General features: G+C 38.2%; 5 protein-coding genes across 7 annotated transcripts; 2 read left to right on the forward strand and 3 right to left on the reverse strand.

Annotated features, from left to right (window-relative positions):
• The first annotated feature begins 1,626 nt into the window (after positions 1–1,626).
• LOC104765839 (uncharacterized) lies at positions 1,627–3,791 on the forward strand. The gene is made up of 2 exons (XM_010489611.3): positions 1,627–2,596; positions 2,776–3,791. The coding sequence occupies exons 1-2, from the start codon at positions 1,884–1,886 to the stop codon at positions 3,551–3,553; spliced, it is 1,491 nt and encodes a 496-aa protein (XP_010487913.2). The 5' UTR covers positions 1,627–1,883; the 3' UTR covers positions 3,554–3,791.
• LOC104767652 (pathogenesis-related protein 1A-like) lies at positions 3,766–4,358 on the reverse strand. The gene has a single exon (XM_010491647.2). It carries the CDS (start codon positions 4,325–4,327, stop codon positions 3,842–3,844), a length of 486 nt encoding a protein of 161 aa, XP_010489949.2. The 5' UTR covers positions 4,328–4,358; the 3' UTR covers positions 3,766–3,841.
• An 852-nt stretch (positions 4,359–5,210) lies between these two features.
• Positions 5,211–8,386, forward strand: LOC104767653 (receptor-like protein kinase HAIKU2). The gene is made up of 2 exons (XM_010491648.2): positions 5,211–7,803; positions 8,016–8,386. The coding sequence occupies exons 1-2, from the start codon at positions 5,211–5,213 to the stop codon at positions 8,384–8,386; spliced, it is 2,964 nt and encodes a 987-aa protein (XP_010489950.1).
• A 196-nt stretch (positions 8,387–8,582) lies between these two features.
• LOC104765840 (methionine aminotransferase BCAT4) lies at positions 8,583–11,073 on the reverse strand. The gene is made up of 9 exons (XM_010489612.2): positions 10,741–11,073; positions 10,394–10,574; positions 10,115–10,291; positions 9,876–10,007; positions 9,591–9,686; positions 9,384–9,500; positions 9,185–9,280; positions 8,969–9,081; positions 8,583–8,870 (listed from the first exon to the last, which is right to left on the reverse strand). Exons 1-9 carry the CDS (start codon positions 10,773–10,775, stop codon positions 8,747–8,749), a joined length of 1,071 nt encoding a protein of 356 aa, XP_010487914.1. The 5' UTR covers positions 10,776–11,073; the 3' UTR covers positions 8,583–8,746.
• A 597-nt stretch (positions 11,074–11,670) lies between these two features.
• On the reverse strand, positions 11,671–16,901 carry LOC104767654 (dynamin-like protein ARC5). 3 transcript variants are annotated; one of them, XR_015590976.1, is made up of 18 exons: positions 16,195–16,901; positions 15,927–16,091; positions 15,698–15,820; positions 15,394–15,615; positions 15,190–15,323; positions 15,006–15,098; positions 14,827–14,890; positions 14,444–14,492; positions 14,081–14,163; positions 13,680–13,837; positions 13,464–13,519; positions 13,164–13,226; positions 12,976–13,076; positions 12,812–12,869; positions 12,591–12,654; positions 12,322–12,482; positions 12,060–12,224; positions 11,671–11,936 (listed from the first exon to the last, which is right to left on the reverse strand). XR_015590976.1 is itself a non-coding variant. In XM_087501760.1 (18 exons), the coding sequence occupies exons 1-18, from the start codon at positions 16,567–16,569 to the stop codon at positions 11,835–11,837; spliced, it is 2,241 nt and encodes a 746-aa protein (XP_087357886.1). In that variant the 5' UTR covers positions 16,570–16,901; the 3' UTR covers positions 11,671–11,834. The 3 variants fall into 3 exon arrangements, 2 of the variants coding, with proteins under 2 accessions (XP_087357886.1, XP_087357885.1); XM_087501760.1 differs by having other exon boundaries at positions 13,464–13,524; XM_087501759.1 differs by having other exon boundaries at positions 12,322–12,654; positions 13,464–13,524.
• Positions 16,902–16,957: the final 56 nt, after the last annotated feature.

The following is a 16,957-nucleotide window of genomic DNA, read 5'->3' on the forward strand; positions in this document are numbered from 1 at the left end:
GTCCGGGTCAGGAGCCTTATCCGGATGCATCATAAATAAAGCCGCACGAACCTCTGCCTCTGTAACCGGGGCCGTTAACTAGGCATTGACCTCATCTGTAATGATTGTGCGTACCTCACATAAGACCTCATCAAAATTTGTCGGTTGCAACGTTGTAAACAGATCTGCAAAGTATGACACTGCAGTATTGCAAATATCAACATCCTTCGTAGACCAAACCTCGTTCGTATTAAAAAGACCTGTAATCCTATTGCGGGCCCATCGCTGCTTTGTCTCGGCATGAAAATACTTAGAGTTCTGATCCCCCACCTTCATCCATCTATTATGGCTCTTCAAATACCAATATACCTCTTCATCCCTATAAGATTCCCGCAATCGGGCATTTAAATCGGAGATTACCGAAAGTGGAGTCGCGTCATCGGCCTGAGCCTTGGCCAGCTGGCTCTTTAAAGCCTCAATTGTATCCCGACCAAAAGGAACTTGCGTCTTACGCCACCGAGAAATAGCCCGTCGACAATTTACAATTTTGTCTAAAAAAGTGGGTGAACTCTGAGTGTGTCCCCCATCCCAGCCCGCCGAGATTGCCTCTATCAAACCTTCCTTCCCAACCCACCGACGGTCAAACATAAAGCATCGCTGCCCCCGCGGCCTTTTTGCCCATATATTAATCACGATAGGCTTGTGATCAGAGGCAATCATAGGTAAATATTCAATAACCGTATCAAAAAATAACTCATGCCAATTTTTATTACCGAAAGCCCTATCCAACCGACAACGAATATTTTTAATTTAATTATTAATTATTTAGTTCTCCATACCCTCTTTCAAAGTCATATAGTATCAAATCAACTGAATCATCTATTATCCTTGTCCCATATCTACCGACTTCAAAACTTCGGACTCAAAAAATAGAAAAAAAAAAAACTAATCTACCGACTACATATTATTTGTATGAATAAGAAAACGTCCTGGTTCAGTTTTTCATTTATTTTATTTTTTTCACTCGTTGATTTTGGATTTATATCTTCTTTCTTTTTTTTCAGCAAATTTTTATATTTCTTTACTTACATTTAACAGTTTTAATTACGAAACCATCTTTTTTTGTTTATATAAATGCAAACCGTTATATTTCTCTCATTTACTTTGCATTCTTTTCTTTTTTTTATTTAAGTCTGACAAATCCATCAAACAAGTGAATGAAACAATAATGTGCAGACACGTACTAATTCTCATGTGTCGATCAGTTACGCTGAGATAAATTCATTCTAGGCAAAGAGAATCTTATAAGAAAATAAAAAAATTTACCAAAATACACTATCAGTCCTCAATGCACTGATTATCAGATAACAAAAAGAAAAAAAAAAGTAAATGAGAGTATTAGTATTTACTTTTCTCGATTAACAAAAAAAAATCCATTTCACGTTTTGAGAAAATCCAAAAATATATTCAGATTAGGTAACAGTATCTCTAAAACGTTACAAAAGTAAAAAAAAAAAAAAAAAATCTTGAATATGATAGGCGAGAGAGGAGGTTTACTTACTACTAATAAGAAGCTCACTGTTTCGCTTGACCCCACAGAATCTCTATTTTTCTTTATGTAAAAAAAAAAAACCAAATATCTTTCTCTATTTATAATAATGTAAAGATAGTAGTTAATTAATTAAAATAATAAAAACACATTCCCCAGCTATTTTCCAGGCTGTGTTTTTTGCCTCTCTCATTTGTTTCCATTTTTATACCTTCTTTCTCTTCTTCTTCTCCTTTCCTCTTCACTACATACATATCTCTCTCTTCCTTCCTCAACCTCTCTCTCTCTCTCTATCTCTCAAACCTTTCAAACCAGACTAAACCAGTTGAGCATCCAAATCTTAAAAAAAAAAAAAATGGATCCGTGCTCTTTCGTACGGATCATAGTCGGAAACTTGGCCGTTAGGTTTCCCTCATCTTCATCATCGTCTTCGTCCTCAGGACCGTCTGTTTCTGGAATCAATCCAACGTCTCCCAACTGTTACTGCAAAATCAGATTCAAGAATTTCCCACGGGAGATTGTTTCTACTCCGGTTATGTTCCGAACTGAATCTTCTGATTCCGAGACTCGTTCCTCCTCTTCTTCAACCGTCGCCGCTTGTTTCAGTCTAAGCAAATCTCAGATCGAAGCTTCTTTGAAGAAACCTAAGTGGAGCGTTCTCTCCGTTGAGGCTTTTTCCCGTGGAAACACCGACGGTCACGACGACGGTGTTACCACCGGCGCGTCTTGTGGACTCGCTACTGCTGGGGAGAAGTTGCTCGGTAGGTTCGAGGTCTCGCTTGATTTGAAATCTGCCGAGACGAAGACTTGTTTGGCTCACAACGGTTGGGTTCCTTTGGGTTCTAAGAGAGGAGGAAGTAAATCTAATAAAAGTAAAACCGGATCCGATCCGGAGCTCCATGTTACCGTTCGGGTCGAACCTGACCCGAGATTCGTCTTCCAGTTCGACGGCGAGCCTGAGTGTAGCCCTCAGGTGTTCCAAGTTCAAGGAAACACTAAACAAGCTGTGTTCACTTGCAAGTTCGGCTCCAGAAACTCAAACTCCGGTGATCGGAATCTTCTTCACAGGTCAGTTACATCTTCATCTTCACTCGTTTGATGATTAGTAAAATTAGAACATTGCCTTAATCAAATATATTCTTTACTTGTTAATCAAACTTTAGAATATAATAATCTCATTCTTAATTAGCTTTTCGAGATTTGTTATATGAATCCTATATTGAACTTTTTTTTATTAATTTTTGCAGTTCGTCAATGATGTCTGAGTTAATCTCAACGAGAAGTCTTATATCGTCGATGAAATCGGAAAAGGAGCAACCGTCGAAAGAGAGAAAAGGATGGTCAGTAACGGTTCATGATTTATCAGGTTCACCAGTGGCTATGGCCTCAATGGTCACACCTTTCGTACCATCTCCTGGTTCGAATCGTGTGACTCGATCGAGTCCCGGAGCTTGGCTCATTCTTAGACCAGACGGTTGCACGTGGAAGCCGTGGGGAAGGTTAGAGGCATGGCGTGAAGCTGGTTACTCTGATACACTAGGTTACCGTTTTGATCTTTTCCAAGATGGTATCGCCACCGCTGTGTCAGCATCTTCGTCTATCAGTTTGAAAAATGGCGGGAGTTTTGTTATAGATGTCACCGGCGGGACCACGACTACGGCGTCTACGCCGACGACGAGTCCTCAAGGAAGCTGGGATCTCGGATCCGGTTCGAGTTCCGGTTCGAGACCCGCGTCGAGACCGGGGTCAGGATCCGGGTCGGATTTCGGGTATCTACTGCCGCAGCACCCGTCGTCTGCGGCGGCGCAGAACAGAGGGTTTGTGATGTCGGCTACGGTGGAAGGAGTAGGGAAACGGAGTAAACCGGAGGTAGAGGTCGGTGTGACGCACGTGACATGTACGGAGGATGCAGCAGCGCACGTGGCGTTAGCTGCGGCGGTGGATCTGAGTTTGGATGCTTGCAGGCTTTTCTCACACAAGCTAAGGAAAGAGCTGAGACAGCAAAGCCAGCTTGGTGTCGTTTGACGTGTTTCGCTTTGTCGTTTTTACCAATTCATGAGTTGTCCTCCACTCACAATTTTTTTCTTTATTTTAAATGTTTTTTTTTTTTTGAATTTTCATTTTATTTCTTTAAGGTGGTAGCGTTAGGAAAATTAGCCAGCCAATTTTTTTTGAGAAGGTGGATGTCATCATTATTAAAAATTGTTTATATCTTCTTTCTTCTGTACAGCTAAGAATTGACAGTAACAACTTCATTACCTCATTTTATTATGCATCATTAACAAAGCCACACGAAATTATAAATTCTTAAAATTAGTATGGTGTTTCTCCGTTGTAATTACCGGGAGGATCATAGTTACATGTAATAAAAGTACCACCACCGTTACACACAACTTTAGCGCATCCCAATCGAACAGTGTTTCTCCAGACCACTTGTGTGTAATGTAGGCACGTGCCACCGTATGGATCGTTGCACGTGTTGCTACTGTAGTCGTAGTACTGTTTCTCGTTGATCCACATCCCCGCAGCATCCTCAGCCGACATATCTCCACTACTCATCGCTATGTTCTCTCCAAATGGTCCATTCGAATGGACTAATGCACAGTCACTGATCCTCTGGTTTGCATAGCTGGCGGCGTAAGCAGCGACCTCATCGTCCCAAACCAATGGGTCAAGCCCAACTGCGTTCCGGGCTTCGTTTTGGGGCTCTAAGAATTCTTGTTTCAAATCTTCGGCTAAAGAGCCATAGAGAAGAGAAATTGCAAATAAAAGCAAAATGTTGGTTTTGAGTAGAGACATTTGTATACGTATTGATGAAATGAAGCTTAGGAGTTAATTTGAATATTTATATTTTCAATAGTAAACAACTTATGGATTGTAACTGAAAACAAATTCTGTTATCTGTTCACCAAAATTAGAAAGAGGACCATATTTTACATACTCTGAAAATAGAGAATATTCTATTGATTTTTGAAATATTTTTCCTTTTATCTTTGTATGTAGTTAGTAGTTAGTGTACTCTCCATATTAAAAAGACAAAACTAGTCAAAGTATATTCTAATTCTTTGTATACATTGGATTTTGCTATTTTTGGGGTTTGAATATATTTGACACGTCTCTTATTGATAACGATTTAAAATCTGAAGTCTTCATTTCTATCTTCTTTAATTTGGGAAAAGAAGACTAGAATCTAATCGTCCGATACAAAACCAGTATTAATTTTATTAAAATGGAAATGTACGTAGGAAATAAAATTATTTGTAATATTATATCCAACGCATATGATTCAGCCCATTCAGGTCACGAAAGGAAATGATTCATCACTTTTGACTTTTGATAGAGCCACGTATATATTTTGGAAATAAAATGATAAAATAGAATAAAAAGAAGAATTGATGGTAGGTGAATACAAATTAATTAGAAAGAAATAAATCCATAAATAAGGAATTATATAACATGAAAAATATATAAAAAAGAAAGAGGTGCATGAATGTAAGAAAATACATGAATAAAAGGACTAAAGAGTAAAAAAGATGAACGGTAAAATAAAATAAATATTTTTCAAATGAATTTGAAAAACACAAACCGCGCCTAGTGATCAGTTTCTTTCTTCAGTTCTGTCCAGTAACAACAACGAAACACTTCACCACCACGTTTTATCCCTCCGGCGAAGAAGAGACCAATGTTCCGGCGATTGTTTATAGTTCGCCTTCTCTTTCTACTTCCGTTCGCTTCATCGAGATCCAACCGTAGTCAAGAAGAAGTCGTGAACCTTCTCAAATTAAAATCCGTCTTCGGGGAACCAGATCCCGTCTTCGCCACATGGACGCACAACAACTCAGCATGCGAATTCTCCGGAATCGTCTGTAATTCCGGCGGAAACGTCATCGAGATCAACCTCGGGAGTCGGAGTTTGACCAACCGCCGCGGCGGAGACGGTTGTATTACCGATCTTCCTTTCGATTCAATCTGTGGTATGAAGTTTCTAGAGAAGCTTGTTCTAGGAAACAACTCTTTGCGTGGCCGGATTAGTAAGAATCTCAAGAAATGTAAACGTCTGAGATACTTAGACCTCGGCGTCAACGATTTCTCCGGTGAGTTTCCCGCTATTGATTCGTTACGATTACTCGAGTTTTTGAGTTTAAACGCTTCTGGAATCTCTGTAAAATTCCCATGGAGTTCTCTAAAACACATCAAGAGTTTGAGTTTCTTAAGCGTTGGAGATAACCGTTTCGATCCTTATCCATTTCCAAGAGAGATTTTTAATCTCACCGCCTTGAGATGGGTTTATCTGAGTAACAGCAGTGTCACTGGTAAGATTCCAGAGGGAATCAAGAACCTTGTTCGTCTCCAAAACTTGGAGCTCTCTGATAATGAAATCTCTGGTAAAATACCAAAGGGGATGGTTCAGTTGATAAATCTTAGGCAGCTTGAGATTTACAACAATTACTTGACTGGTAAGTTACCAGTAGGGTTTCGGAATTTGACGAGTTTGAGGAATTTTGACGCCTCTAACAACAAGTTAGAAGGTGATTTGTCAGAGCTCAGGTTCTTAAAGAACCTTGTTTCTCTTGGATTGTTCGAAAACCGATTAACCGGTGAGATTCCAAAAGAGTTTGGAGATTTCAAGAGTTTAGCTGCATTGTCTCATTATAGGAACCAACTTACAGGGAAGCTTCCGAAGAGGCTCGGATCTTGGACCGGTTTTAAACACATTGACGTGTCTGAGAATTTCTTGGAAGGTCAGATTCCTCCTTATATGTGCAAGAAAGGGGTAATGACGCATCTTCTGATGCTGCAGAACAGATTCACAGGAAAATTTCCGGAGAGCTATGCTAAATGTAAGACTTTGATTCGTCTTCGTGTAAGCAACAACTCTCTTTCTGGTGTGGTTCCTTCAGGGATTTGGGGTCTTCCTAATCTCCAGTTTCTTGACCTTGCTTCAAACCGTTTTGAAGGAAACCTCACTGATGATATCGGTAATGCCAAGTCTCTTGGCTCTTTAGATTTGAGCAACAATCGGTTTTCAGGTTCTTTACCGGTTCAGATCTCAGGAGCTAACTCGTTAGTGTCGGTTAATATTCGCATGAATAAGTTCTCCGGGGTGATCCCTGACTCTGTTGGTAAGCTTAAGGAGCTTTCAAGCCTCCATCTTGAGCAGAATAATCTATCTAGTGCTATACCAGAGTCATTAGCCTTGTGCACATCTTTGGTTGATCTAAACCTTGCTGGAAACTCAATCTCTGAGGAGATACCTGAAAGTTTAGGATCCTTACAGTTACTGAATTCTCTGAATCTGTCAGGAAACAAACTATCAGGAATGATTCCTGTTGGGTTATCGTCTCTGAAGCTAAGCTTACTTGACTTATCCAACAACCAATTGACCGGTACTGTTCATGAATCACTCGAAATTGGAAGCTTTGAAGGGAATTCAGGGTTATGCAGCTCAAAGATCGCATATCTTCATCCATGTCCGCGTGGAAAACCTCAGGGCCAAGGGAAGAGTAAACATTTGTCTACATTCGACATATGTTTCATCGTTGTATCAGTACTTGCTTTGTTTCTCTTATTCTGTTGCGTGATCTTCAAGATAAGACGAGTTAGGTCGAATCAAACGGCTCAGAAGAAAAACAACTGGCAAGTGAGCTCTTTCCGGTTACTAAGCCTTAACGAAATGGAAATAATTGATGGGATCAAGTCAGAGAATCTCATAGGCAGAGGCGGTCATGGGAGTGTTTACAAAGTAACACTAACAAACGGCGAAACACTAGCCGTTAAACATATCTGGAGACAGGAGAGTCCCCACGAAAGCTTTAGAAGCTCAACGGCAATGTTAAGTGATAGCAACAACAACAACAGAAACAGTAACCGAGAGTTCGAGGCAGAAGTTGTGTTGCTAAGCAATATAAAACATATAAACGTCGTGAAGTTGTTCTGCAGCATAACGTGTGAGGATAGTAAGCTGCTTGTATATGAGTATATGCCTAATGGAAGCTTGTGGGAGCAGCTGCACGAGCATCGCGGTGAGCAAGAGATTGGGTGGCGTGTGAGACAAGAGTTGGCTTTAGGAGCTGCTAAAGGGCTGGAGTATTTGCACCATGGGTTAGATCAGCCAGTGATTCATCGAGATGTGAAGTCCAGCAATATATTGCTTGATGAGGAATGGAGACCGAGGATTGCTGATTTTGGGTTGGCTAAAATCATTCAACCTGATTCAGTTCAACAAGATTTCTCAGCTCCTCTTGTTAAAGGAACTCTTGGTTACATTGCCCCTGGTATGTAAATTCTTCAAGATTTGTTTGTTTTAAATAATCTTATATCCTTAAACGATTGTGCATATCTATATGAGGGAGTTGAAACCGATTTTACAACCTTGTCCAAATTTCTCCTACCATTAGGGCAACTTTCTTCAAGTTTCTTGCTTCTCAAGCTTCACATTCCTTGCATTTCAATCTACAATTATCTAACCTGTCAATTTTGTTCACAGAATATGCATATACTAGGAGCGTGAGCGAGAAGAGTGACGTGTACAGCTTCGGGGTTGTGTTACTGGAGTTGGTGACCGGGAAGAAGCCCGTGGAGATTGAGTTCGGCGAGAACAGTGACATCGTCATGTGGGTTTGGAGAATGAGCAAGGAGATGAACAGAGAAATGATGACGGAATTAATCGATCCGAGTATAGAAGTTGAATACAAGGAAGATGCTCTTAAAGTTTTGACCATTGCTTTGTTATGTACGAACAAGTCTCCTCAGGCTAGACCGTTTATGAAATCAGTGGTTAGTATGCTAGAGAAAATAGAGTCTTCCTCCAACAACAATGGAGAAGCAAATAACGATGAGATTACTGAAGTTGTATAGCTCATCTTATAGTCTTGGTTATTTATCAAGCTCAAGGCCAAAACATATATAACAACTACTCAACTACATACACCAATTAGTGAAAGCTGGAAAAGTCGTGAAAGTTTTAATCATAATATTTTGTAAAGACACTCATGATTGATGATAATTATTCTGTTTCAAATATATAATTAGATAAAGCAAAACGCATCTTTGATAGTTAAAAAAGATGAAGCAAACCATATGTTATTTGGAAAATACATTGCAAGACACAGTACATGACATGAGAATTACACAAAGATTAGAGACATCGTCAGATGTTTCTTATAAACTTTTATGCATATATATATGTTTGGTATCAAGTTACAGTTTCAACTTCATTCAACCCTGGCGGTCAATCTCCACAGTCCATCCCTTCGTATCCTCGACCCGACCCGTTTGGATATCACTTAACGTATCATATAGCTTCGCAGCCAATGTATCTTCCCCTGTTTTGAATCCGGTCCTGTATTGAGTTTGTTTATACACTCAATTATTCCAGTCAACCTAACTTATGTAAAAAGAATCATAATATACATTGGATTAAACGGAAGAAAATGTTACTTTTTGTCTTTGAAGGTTACGGACGCAATACTAGTCACAATTGAAGCAGTCCCGGTACAGAAAGTTTCGTCCGATTCAAGAAACTCCTCTAGAGGAATTACACGTTCTTCGACCTGTAAGTGTTATATATTATTAATAAGAATATTTTTTTTAGCAAATTGCGATGTCAACTTGAATCAAAATATGTATATCATCATGATATTGAAGTAGTCCAACCTGGTAGCCGAAATCACGACATAACTCCATTACACAGATTCGTGTGACTCCGGGCAAAATAGTTCCTGTAAGTGATGGAGTCGATACAACATTTCCCTGTATATAAAATATAATCACAACGATCTTAATATTTCTATCACACTTCTAAATATCACAAAGATTTCAATATGTAGATGTATATATTAATTAAAGTTTTTACCTTGAGCATGAAAACGTTAGCTGCGAAAAGTTCTTCCACGTTTTTACCAGTTGCAGCATCCATAAACAATAAATCAGAGAAACCTTGTTTTCTGGCCTCTGCCATTGGTATCCAAACCTATATATATAACAAGAAAATTTACCATAATAATTAATCATTTTGAGAAATCTAAAACAAATTTTGATATATTTTTACTTTTTAACTTACAGGACAATAGTTTGTGATGCTCTTCACACCACCAGTTCCACTAAGAAAAGCTCGACGAAACTTATCTTCCACTTTCAGATTCAAGCCAGTGTTATCCTATACCAAAAAAAGAACCAGAAAAAAAAAAAAAGTCAAACATATAACTCTCGCTAGCTTTTTTATAGTCTTCCTTAATTTAAGTTTGATGTATTTTTTGTATATTACTTTACATTCCTTATAATTTCAATATTTCATATATATGCTAACAATTTTTTAATTTTGAAACCGACAAGAACACTTACGCACCTTATGATAACGTCCAACAGGACAGGCAAACGCGGAGAAGGTGGTCTCAGGAACTGGAAATGAACCAAGAATCGGACCACTCCCAAACAAGATAGGCCTAATATACAATGTTCCTTTCCCTGGAGGAGGAATCTACACACACACACACATATATATATATATATATATGGCAACCCCCATTACATCTTTCATTTTAGTTAGTAGGTTTGTTAGCTTAAAGGATTGATAAAAAAATATACCCATTTCTTGTTGGCAAGAGCAACTTGTTTCATCGCAGAAACGAATTGATCGACGGAAGGATAAGGCATATAGAGTCTCTTGGCTCCGGCTTGGATGCGGTGACCGTTTTGGTCTGGTCGGAATAGCAGAATCCGACCATCTTCTGTCCTGTAAGCCTTCAGCCCTTCATATAAACCCTAATCATATACCAAAACCACCGAAGAAGATATATAATTAATGGTTATATGTTTTTATTAATAATTAGTGTGGATCTCTAGCTAATTAATATAAGAACAAACCTGGCCATACTGAAGAACGGCAGCGCAAGGGTTGAGTTGCAAATCAGCAAAAGGAACAATCTTGCCCTCTTGGAAATCCTCTCCATGATTGCACTTGGCAACGTACATGTTGTCCGTCCGAACAAACCCGAATGCCAACTCTTCCCACTTCACATTCGCATATTTTTCATCCGACGAAACACTGTCAAGTTTGACCCAAATTAAAAAAAAAAAGAGTAACGAAAAAATCATCGTCAATCATAGTTCATACAATCAGATTAAAACAATATAAATGCGATATATTTAACATTTTCTTAGTATGGTTTTTTTTCTGTATTTTTCTTAGATATGATATATAAAGATTTTACCTTGTTAAAAGAGCTGGTTGAGCAGAAGGAGCCATGGATATGCTGTTTGAGTCGAGTTGCTTTGTTGTATAAGAAACTTGAGTTGTCTATAAAAGCCTTGGACTGCTTCTCTTTATACATCTACACTTTTTAAAAAAATCTTGTTTTATTTATTTAAATGAAAGATATCGTTTCTTTATATATATATATACACGTTTACAACAATTTCCTTTTCTCATTTATAATAATAATAATAATAAACTAAAAACGAATATAAACATAATCTCTTTAAACCATTTCTTTTAAAAGAAATTAACTTGTATTATTTCGAAGCAGGTGTAGTCATGATGAACCGGATGGTCCAAAACAAAAGATTAGGTTTGATATTACTATTTTATATGTTACTGTGCATATTTATTAATTAATCAAAATTTACTCAATGAGCAATTTCTATATGTCAAATGTTTTCAATTCATTCGTTTATTCAAGATTACCATTGTAGTTTCCCAATTCTTGTTTTTTTTTTTTTTTATGTTGCATGACTAAATTAAAATCGGGAGGTTTATTTTGGTCCACTGTTTATTATAAATAATAAATCGGAACTGTAGTTAGATCACAAGATAATCGTCAGGTGGAGAAAACGTGTCACGCTTACTTTACTTTTTTTTTTCTTTCTTTTAAATATCTTTTTGGAGGAAATGGGATTGCTGAAATAGAGTGTGTGTATAAAATGCGAATGTGTTCCTTAGTTAGGTGGATAGGATAATGTGATGGGAAGGAGGGTAGGTCAAATCCAAACGTGTGTGTGTGTGTAACTGTGTATTAGCTACTGATAGATAAAAAAAATTTAAAACGAAAAGACAAAGTACTTTCCTCATTACGTCAAAACCCAGTTGAATTCTAACTTTGATTAATATATGCGACTTACACTTATTGGTGTTTTCTTCATAATTGCTAAGACACCACTTGAATTTGCATATCACTTGAAACAACAACGTTCTTTACTTTTATTTTTGGGACATCCAAAGTTGAAACACAAGTTCCCCTCATGAATATCATCACTCTTCGATTGTTTCTTAACCTAAACTTAAATACAAGTGATCCATGACTTTGAGTCACTGCTGCTGCTGCAACGATGGCGCCTTTAGATTTTGAGCAAATTCGTGAGAGTTTAGCTTCTCATTCATCACTCTGAATTTCTCTTTTATCCTCTTTATCTGTACCAATACATGATGATAACAATATAAACGTAACCTAGTCAGTTCTACTGCATGTTGCTCCAATGGCAAATAGAAGAGAAACATTGATCATAAAAGTCAAGGGTTTTAAGTTTGGTTTACCCTTCTCAGCTCGATCTCCGTGCTCCGTTTCTTTTGATCAAGTGATTGCCGGAGATTCGTGATATCGAAAATACTATCGAGGTCGTCTTCGAATGCGTTTTCCAACTCTTCCCGCAGAAGAGCAGGTAACTTATCAACGATGGGCATTAGAAGAAAACAGTTGAACTGCAGAACATAACAAGACACAAATACAAAACTTTTAAAAGATGAGTCATTTTGGAAGCAAGAATCCGTGTACAGTTGAATAAGGAGCAAATTTAACCTTTAACTCAGCAGAGGCTAGAAAGTACTCTCGTATGCCCTGGAATATTTGTTGGACCAATGCGTAGACAATTCTCTCAGAGGAAGGAGCAAGCTTGCGGTTCCAAAGCGTGCTATCTAGAAGATCAGCCAACCGCATTTCTGTCGTCTGAATACTGGAACCTGAATCGATGTTTGAGGCCAGATGGCTTAGCTTTACATCTGATCTTGACTTTGTGTCTGCTGTGCCACCTTGTGCATCTTGGGGAAGACTAAATCCTATGGGATTACCTGATGTAGGAAGTTTCTCTGTTCCACCAAATGAGTCCAAGAATTGACGTAGACCAGCTCGGTTCTACATAACATTGAAAACATATTGAATTAGAAACGGACACCAAATCCGAACGAGTTTTTATGCATCCCTATTGAGAACAGTTTTACTTATACTGTTAATTTGATATGCACATAATTTTCAGTTTAATTGAAACAGAGCTATAAGCTGTAGCAGTGACCTTGTTGTGAAGAGACCATGTAACATAGCGAGTCGTGCTTGCTAAGTCCTCCATACATCTGCAATCAATTTAAAACCGAAGGAAAGATTACTAACTGAAGCTCACTAGAACAGAGGATGAAGGCAATGGAAACAGGTAAGTGCAGGAGTTGGAAATAGATTTACTTGTCACGACACGATTTTTCTGTGGACTCCACAAAAGTGTTGAAAGCTGAAGCAACTCGCTTGAGGAACACCTCATGCCCACTTAAGTATTCACCTTCTTTCTATTACAATTTAGAACATACATTAAGAAATTTGCTGGAAATGAAAATTAAGTTGGAGACCGTCAAACCAAAGAAAACAGTGCCTACCTGAAGAAGATATACAGAAATTGGAAGCAATCTCTTGAGAATGTGTAGGAGCCTTGCCCCTAACTAAACCAACACAAAAAAAAAAACGGTGACAGACATGTGAATAACAAAAATTCAGATGAAAGTATCCCTAAACATAGTTCCTGTAAGCAGGACATGTTTGGTAAATAAATCTTAAGCATAAATAAAGTTGTAGCAAATCTGAAAACTGAATGGCAGTATAACTAAACTAATTAGTAAGACTGCATTCCATCCTCCACGAAAGAAGAAGAAAACAGTAGACATATATATCTTTATCACCTGATGAAGGAAAGGTTCAAACGTCTCACGAGCTTTTGCAACTGCTATAACGCAAGCTGTTCTACAACAGCAAGCAAGAGAAAAGAAATAAGAGGTCCATAGAAAACAGGACAAACATTGCAGGCTTGCAACTCAGATTAGATACTGAAAACGGGTCTGAGATACTAAAAAAAATAAAACTCAGAACTGTGTTGCATCTCAGCGATGCTATAATACCTGGAATAGTTTGTTCCATCGTGAATATCCTCAACTCCACATGCATTCACAATTTCCTCCCGTGTTATTGGGGGACATTTGATAGCACCTACTAGAAAACGGAACTCAGCCATAGCACGGTGATACTGTGCACCCCCGTAAAGACGCATCCCTGCATTCTGTAAGTGAAAAATAATGGTCATGATCTCTCATAATTCTTAAAGGTCCAATGAAGATCTCTTTACTTTGTTTCCAATATATTCACTGGCACATATGTTTCATGGGGTCAAATTTATCTCCCATCAACCCATCATATAATTCATATTACAATCCACGTACAAGGACAAGATAACTGGATTTTGAAGACTACGACCAGCCTTCTCTATGAAGTAAGCATTTTCTGCTTCAAAGGAAACACTTACTGGTATTAGCTTATGTGGGAACTGGAGACCATCAGTACCAACAAATGCTCCTCCTTGTGTCCTTTCATCTTGTAATGTTTCACCTGAAAAATATTATGTAAAGTATTAATTATCAAAGAACCCAACATAAGAGAATGCTGATATAAAATGTGCTTCAGCAATAATCAAAGTATCATGACCAATGATTGATTGATTATCATATATCGTTCCGTGCGTAATCATTGCACTCTAGTGACCCAGTCTAACTGAACAACATGCATTTAGTTAAACTGATATTGCAAATATCCAATTCAACTACAACCACAAACAAGAAAGATTATTGCCAAAGACAGTGACTGGTAGAGAACAGAGCAGTAACATTACCAAATTTATCTGGAGGGGCCACTACTGTTCCTTTCAGTAACAGCGATAACTGGTCACGAAAAATAAAAACAAAACAGGTGAGAAATCACAACACTGATCAATACTAACAAAGGTAATTCATACGTCAATCAGAAAAAATGACAAAGCGAGCTTAAAGTCTTAAGGCATCCAACACAAAACACTTATTCTTAGTAGCATGTCTAGATGCCATTTACTGTTGCATAATTATTTATGTGTCAAAAATCAATACACAAAGACACATTTACCAAATGATCTTTGCTGTAGTAACAGAAACACTATTATTCCAAGAATCCAGGTACAGATGAAATATATATGAAGGCATAGATAAAAATCTTTAAAATATAACTGCTCTCTACAGATACCTTGGTTAAGAAGAGATCATGGAAAGTCCTGCCTCTCTCTTTGAGTTTTGCTTCATCTAAAGAGCTGCATTGAAAGGAAAGCATTCAACCACCAATTAGTTATATTTTCTTAAGTCAGTAGCGAGCAATTAAACAGCCTAAATCACGAAGACATTTTCAGAAGAAAAACTAATTGCAACCTAAGTTCCTTGCTGACAGTATCAAGTTTTCTGACTGTGCTGCGGTACTCCTTTCCTAAAAGTGGGATTATTAATGGAACACTCTCTTTGTACCTGGAAAGAGAACGGCATCAAGACAAACGAAAATGTAAACTAGAGAGGACACAGAAGCTGGAAAATCACAGAGAACAACAAGTAGTTTTACCTTTTCCAGAGTAATTCTTCTAGAAACAGCCTCAGTTTACTGATACCAATCCTATTCTTTTCCTGCTTTGTAAGCAAACGGCCCAACTTCTTCTCTAAAGATGAAATGTCTTCCATTTCCCTAAGTGACACAGACTGCAATAAAGAACAACATACAGTTTAGAATCCATGAAAAGAATTAAGAATCAGACAGCAGAAAATAGACCTGTTTGAACTCGTCATTAGACGAATACACTGAATCCTGTCCATATCCCACTCTCCCGGAAGGCACAGACGTGAAAAAAGGGGAATCGCCCAATAAGGAGCTGTCAAGTGCGCTTGCAGGAGGTGAGAGGAAGACTTCCACGTCGGATGAACATGAGAATTGAGGGATTTTGGTGTCAAGCTTTGTGGAAACAACAATTGTCCTAGAAAGTTCAGGATCAACCTACATGAACAAAGAACAAAAATATATAAGAAAAAATGAAGTTAACCTTAGACGCATTTGAGTTTACGTTAAAGTCTCATACTTGCATCACTATCCTTCGAGTAGTTGCAATACTCCAGTCACTGCTATCTTCAAGGCACAAAATGATGAACTCTTTGTGTTGCATCTTTGCTCGAACCAGAGCTTCCACAGCCCGTGCTTGAACCTAAGAAAAAAGAATAAGTAACCAACCACTCCCAAATCATGCAAAACCAAACACAGCCACGGAATTTGATAAAAAAAAAAAAAAAAAAAAAAAAAAAAAAAACAACCTGAAGTGCTCGGTTTTTAATTCCTGGTGCAGGAGCTATAAGTCCAGGTGTATCAATGATGGTAAGGTTGGGACAATACTTATACTGCACTTTCACAATAATCTCCTTAGCAGAGAATGGACATGGCTCTTGCTCCAGCCTCATATTCTCAGCTTCAATATACGCCTAATTCCAAAAATCATATCACAAATCAGCTTCAACATTACTCAAAAAACCTTCCAGAACTCGGCAGAAACAAAGCAATTGAAAGTAAATAACAACAAAACACCTGAATTTGTGAGAGGGACTTGGGGATAGTAACGGAAGGATCATCATCAGATCCGAGATGACAAAGCGGGAACTGACACTGAGGATCGTACTTCATATGAAGAGTAATCGGACGGCGAGTCTTGGTTCCGCCGCCGACGTGGTTAAATTGAAACCCCATGAGAGCTTCAACAAGCGCACTCTTACCGTCCGTCTGCTGTCCAACCACAAGAACCGCCGGTGCTTCGAACGGCGTCTCCAATTCTTGCGCCAAAGCGTGTAACTCGTTGTAAGCTTCGTATAGACTCCATCTCTCCTCAATTGCGGCGTATTCCTCCTCCTCCCCCGCCGTCATCTCCTCAACCGTCACCGATTTTGGCGGTGTAACATCCGACATCGTCGTGTTTATGAAGAGTGTGAGAGTTCTTACTACCGTCGTCTTCTTCCTGGCGGTGTAACTCACCGCTTTTTCAATTTAATTTTTTTTCCCCTTTTTTTGTATTTTCATTTAATGTAATTATCATACGCGCATTTATGGCGCGTTGAGTAAACGTTGTAATAGTCCTCCGTTAAAAAGTAAAAAAAACAAAAGAGCGCGTGAGGATACTAAAATGGTTTTTTTTTTTTTTTTTTTGGTCGGCAAATAGAAGGATTTGTTTCTTTTTGTTGACCAATAGTATATACAGAAATATTATCACCAAGGATTTTGCCAAATATGTTTTTTTTTTTTGTGTGATTACAATCAAACTATACATGTAGCAGAAGAATTGTGTGATTACTAATAA

The sequence above is a fragment of the Camelina sativa genome, chromosome 19 (genome assembly GCF_030686135.1).
Source record: "Camelina sativa cultivar CO46 ecotype springtype chromosome 19, ASM3068613v1".
Taxonomy (NCBI): domain Eukaryota; kingdom Viridiplantae; phylum Streptophyta; class Magnoliopsida; order Brassicales; family Brassicaceae; genus Camelina; species Camelina sativa.

What these genes read in the sequence shown, in the direction of transcription:
- LOC104765840 (XM_010489612.2), bottom strand. Translation starts at nt 10,775, where the DNA reads ATGGCTCCTTCTGCTCAACCAGCTCTTTTAACAAG. An exon ending in CTGTTGGACGTTATCATAAG is followed by an intron (nt 9,687 to 9,875) that starts GTGCGTAAGTGT and finishes TTTTTGGTATAG; the next exon opens with GATAACACTGGCTTGAATCT. An exon ending in GTCGTGATTTCGGCTACCAG is followed by an intron (nt 9,082 to 9,184) that starts GTTGGACTACTT and finishes TAACACTTACAG; the next exon opens with GTCGAAGAACGTGTAATTCC.
- LOC104767652 (XM_010491647.2), bottom strand. Translation starts at nt 4,327, where the DNA reads ATGTCTCTACTCAAAACCAACATTTTGCTTTTATTTGCAATTTCTCTT.
- LOC104765839 (XM_010489611.3), top strand. Translation starts at nt 1,884, where the DNA reads ATGGATCCGTGCTCTTTCGTACGGATCATAGTCGGAAACTTGGCCGTT. An exon ending in GATCGGAATCTTCTTCACAG is followed by an intron (nt 2,597 to 2,775) that starts GTCAGTTACATC and finishes TAATTTTTGCAG; the next exon opens with TTCGTCAATGATGTCTGAGT.
- LOC104767654 (XM_087501759.1), bottom strand. Translation starts at nt 16,569, where the DNA reads ATGTCGGATGTTACACCGCCAAAATCGGTGACGGTTGAGGAGATGACG. An exon ending in ATGATCTCTTCTTAACCAAG is followed by an intron (nt 14,493 to 14,826) that starts GTATCTGTAGAG and finishes TTTCGTGACCAG; the next exon opens with TTATCGCTGTTACTGAAAGG. An exon ending in GATGGAACAAACTATTCCAG is followed by an intron (nt 13,525 to 13,679) that starts GTATTATAGCAT and finishes TTGCTGTTGTAG; the next exon opens with AACAGCTTGCGTTATAGCAG.
- LOC104767653 (XM_010491648.2), top strand. Translation starts at nt 5,211, where the DNA reads ATGTTCCGGCGATTGTTTATAGTTCGCCTTCTCTTTCTACTTCCGTTC. An exon ending in TCTTGGTTACATTGCCCCTG is followed by an intron (nt 7,804 to 8,015) that starts GTATGTAAATTC and finishes TTTTGTTCACAG; the next exon opens with AATATGCATATACTAGGAGC.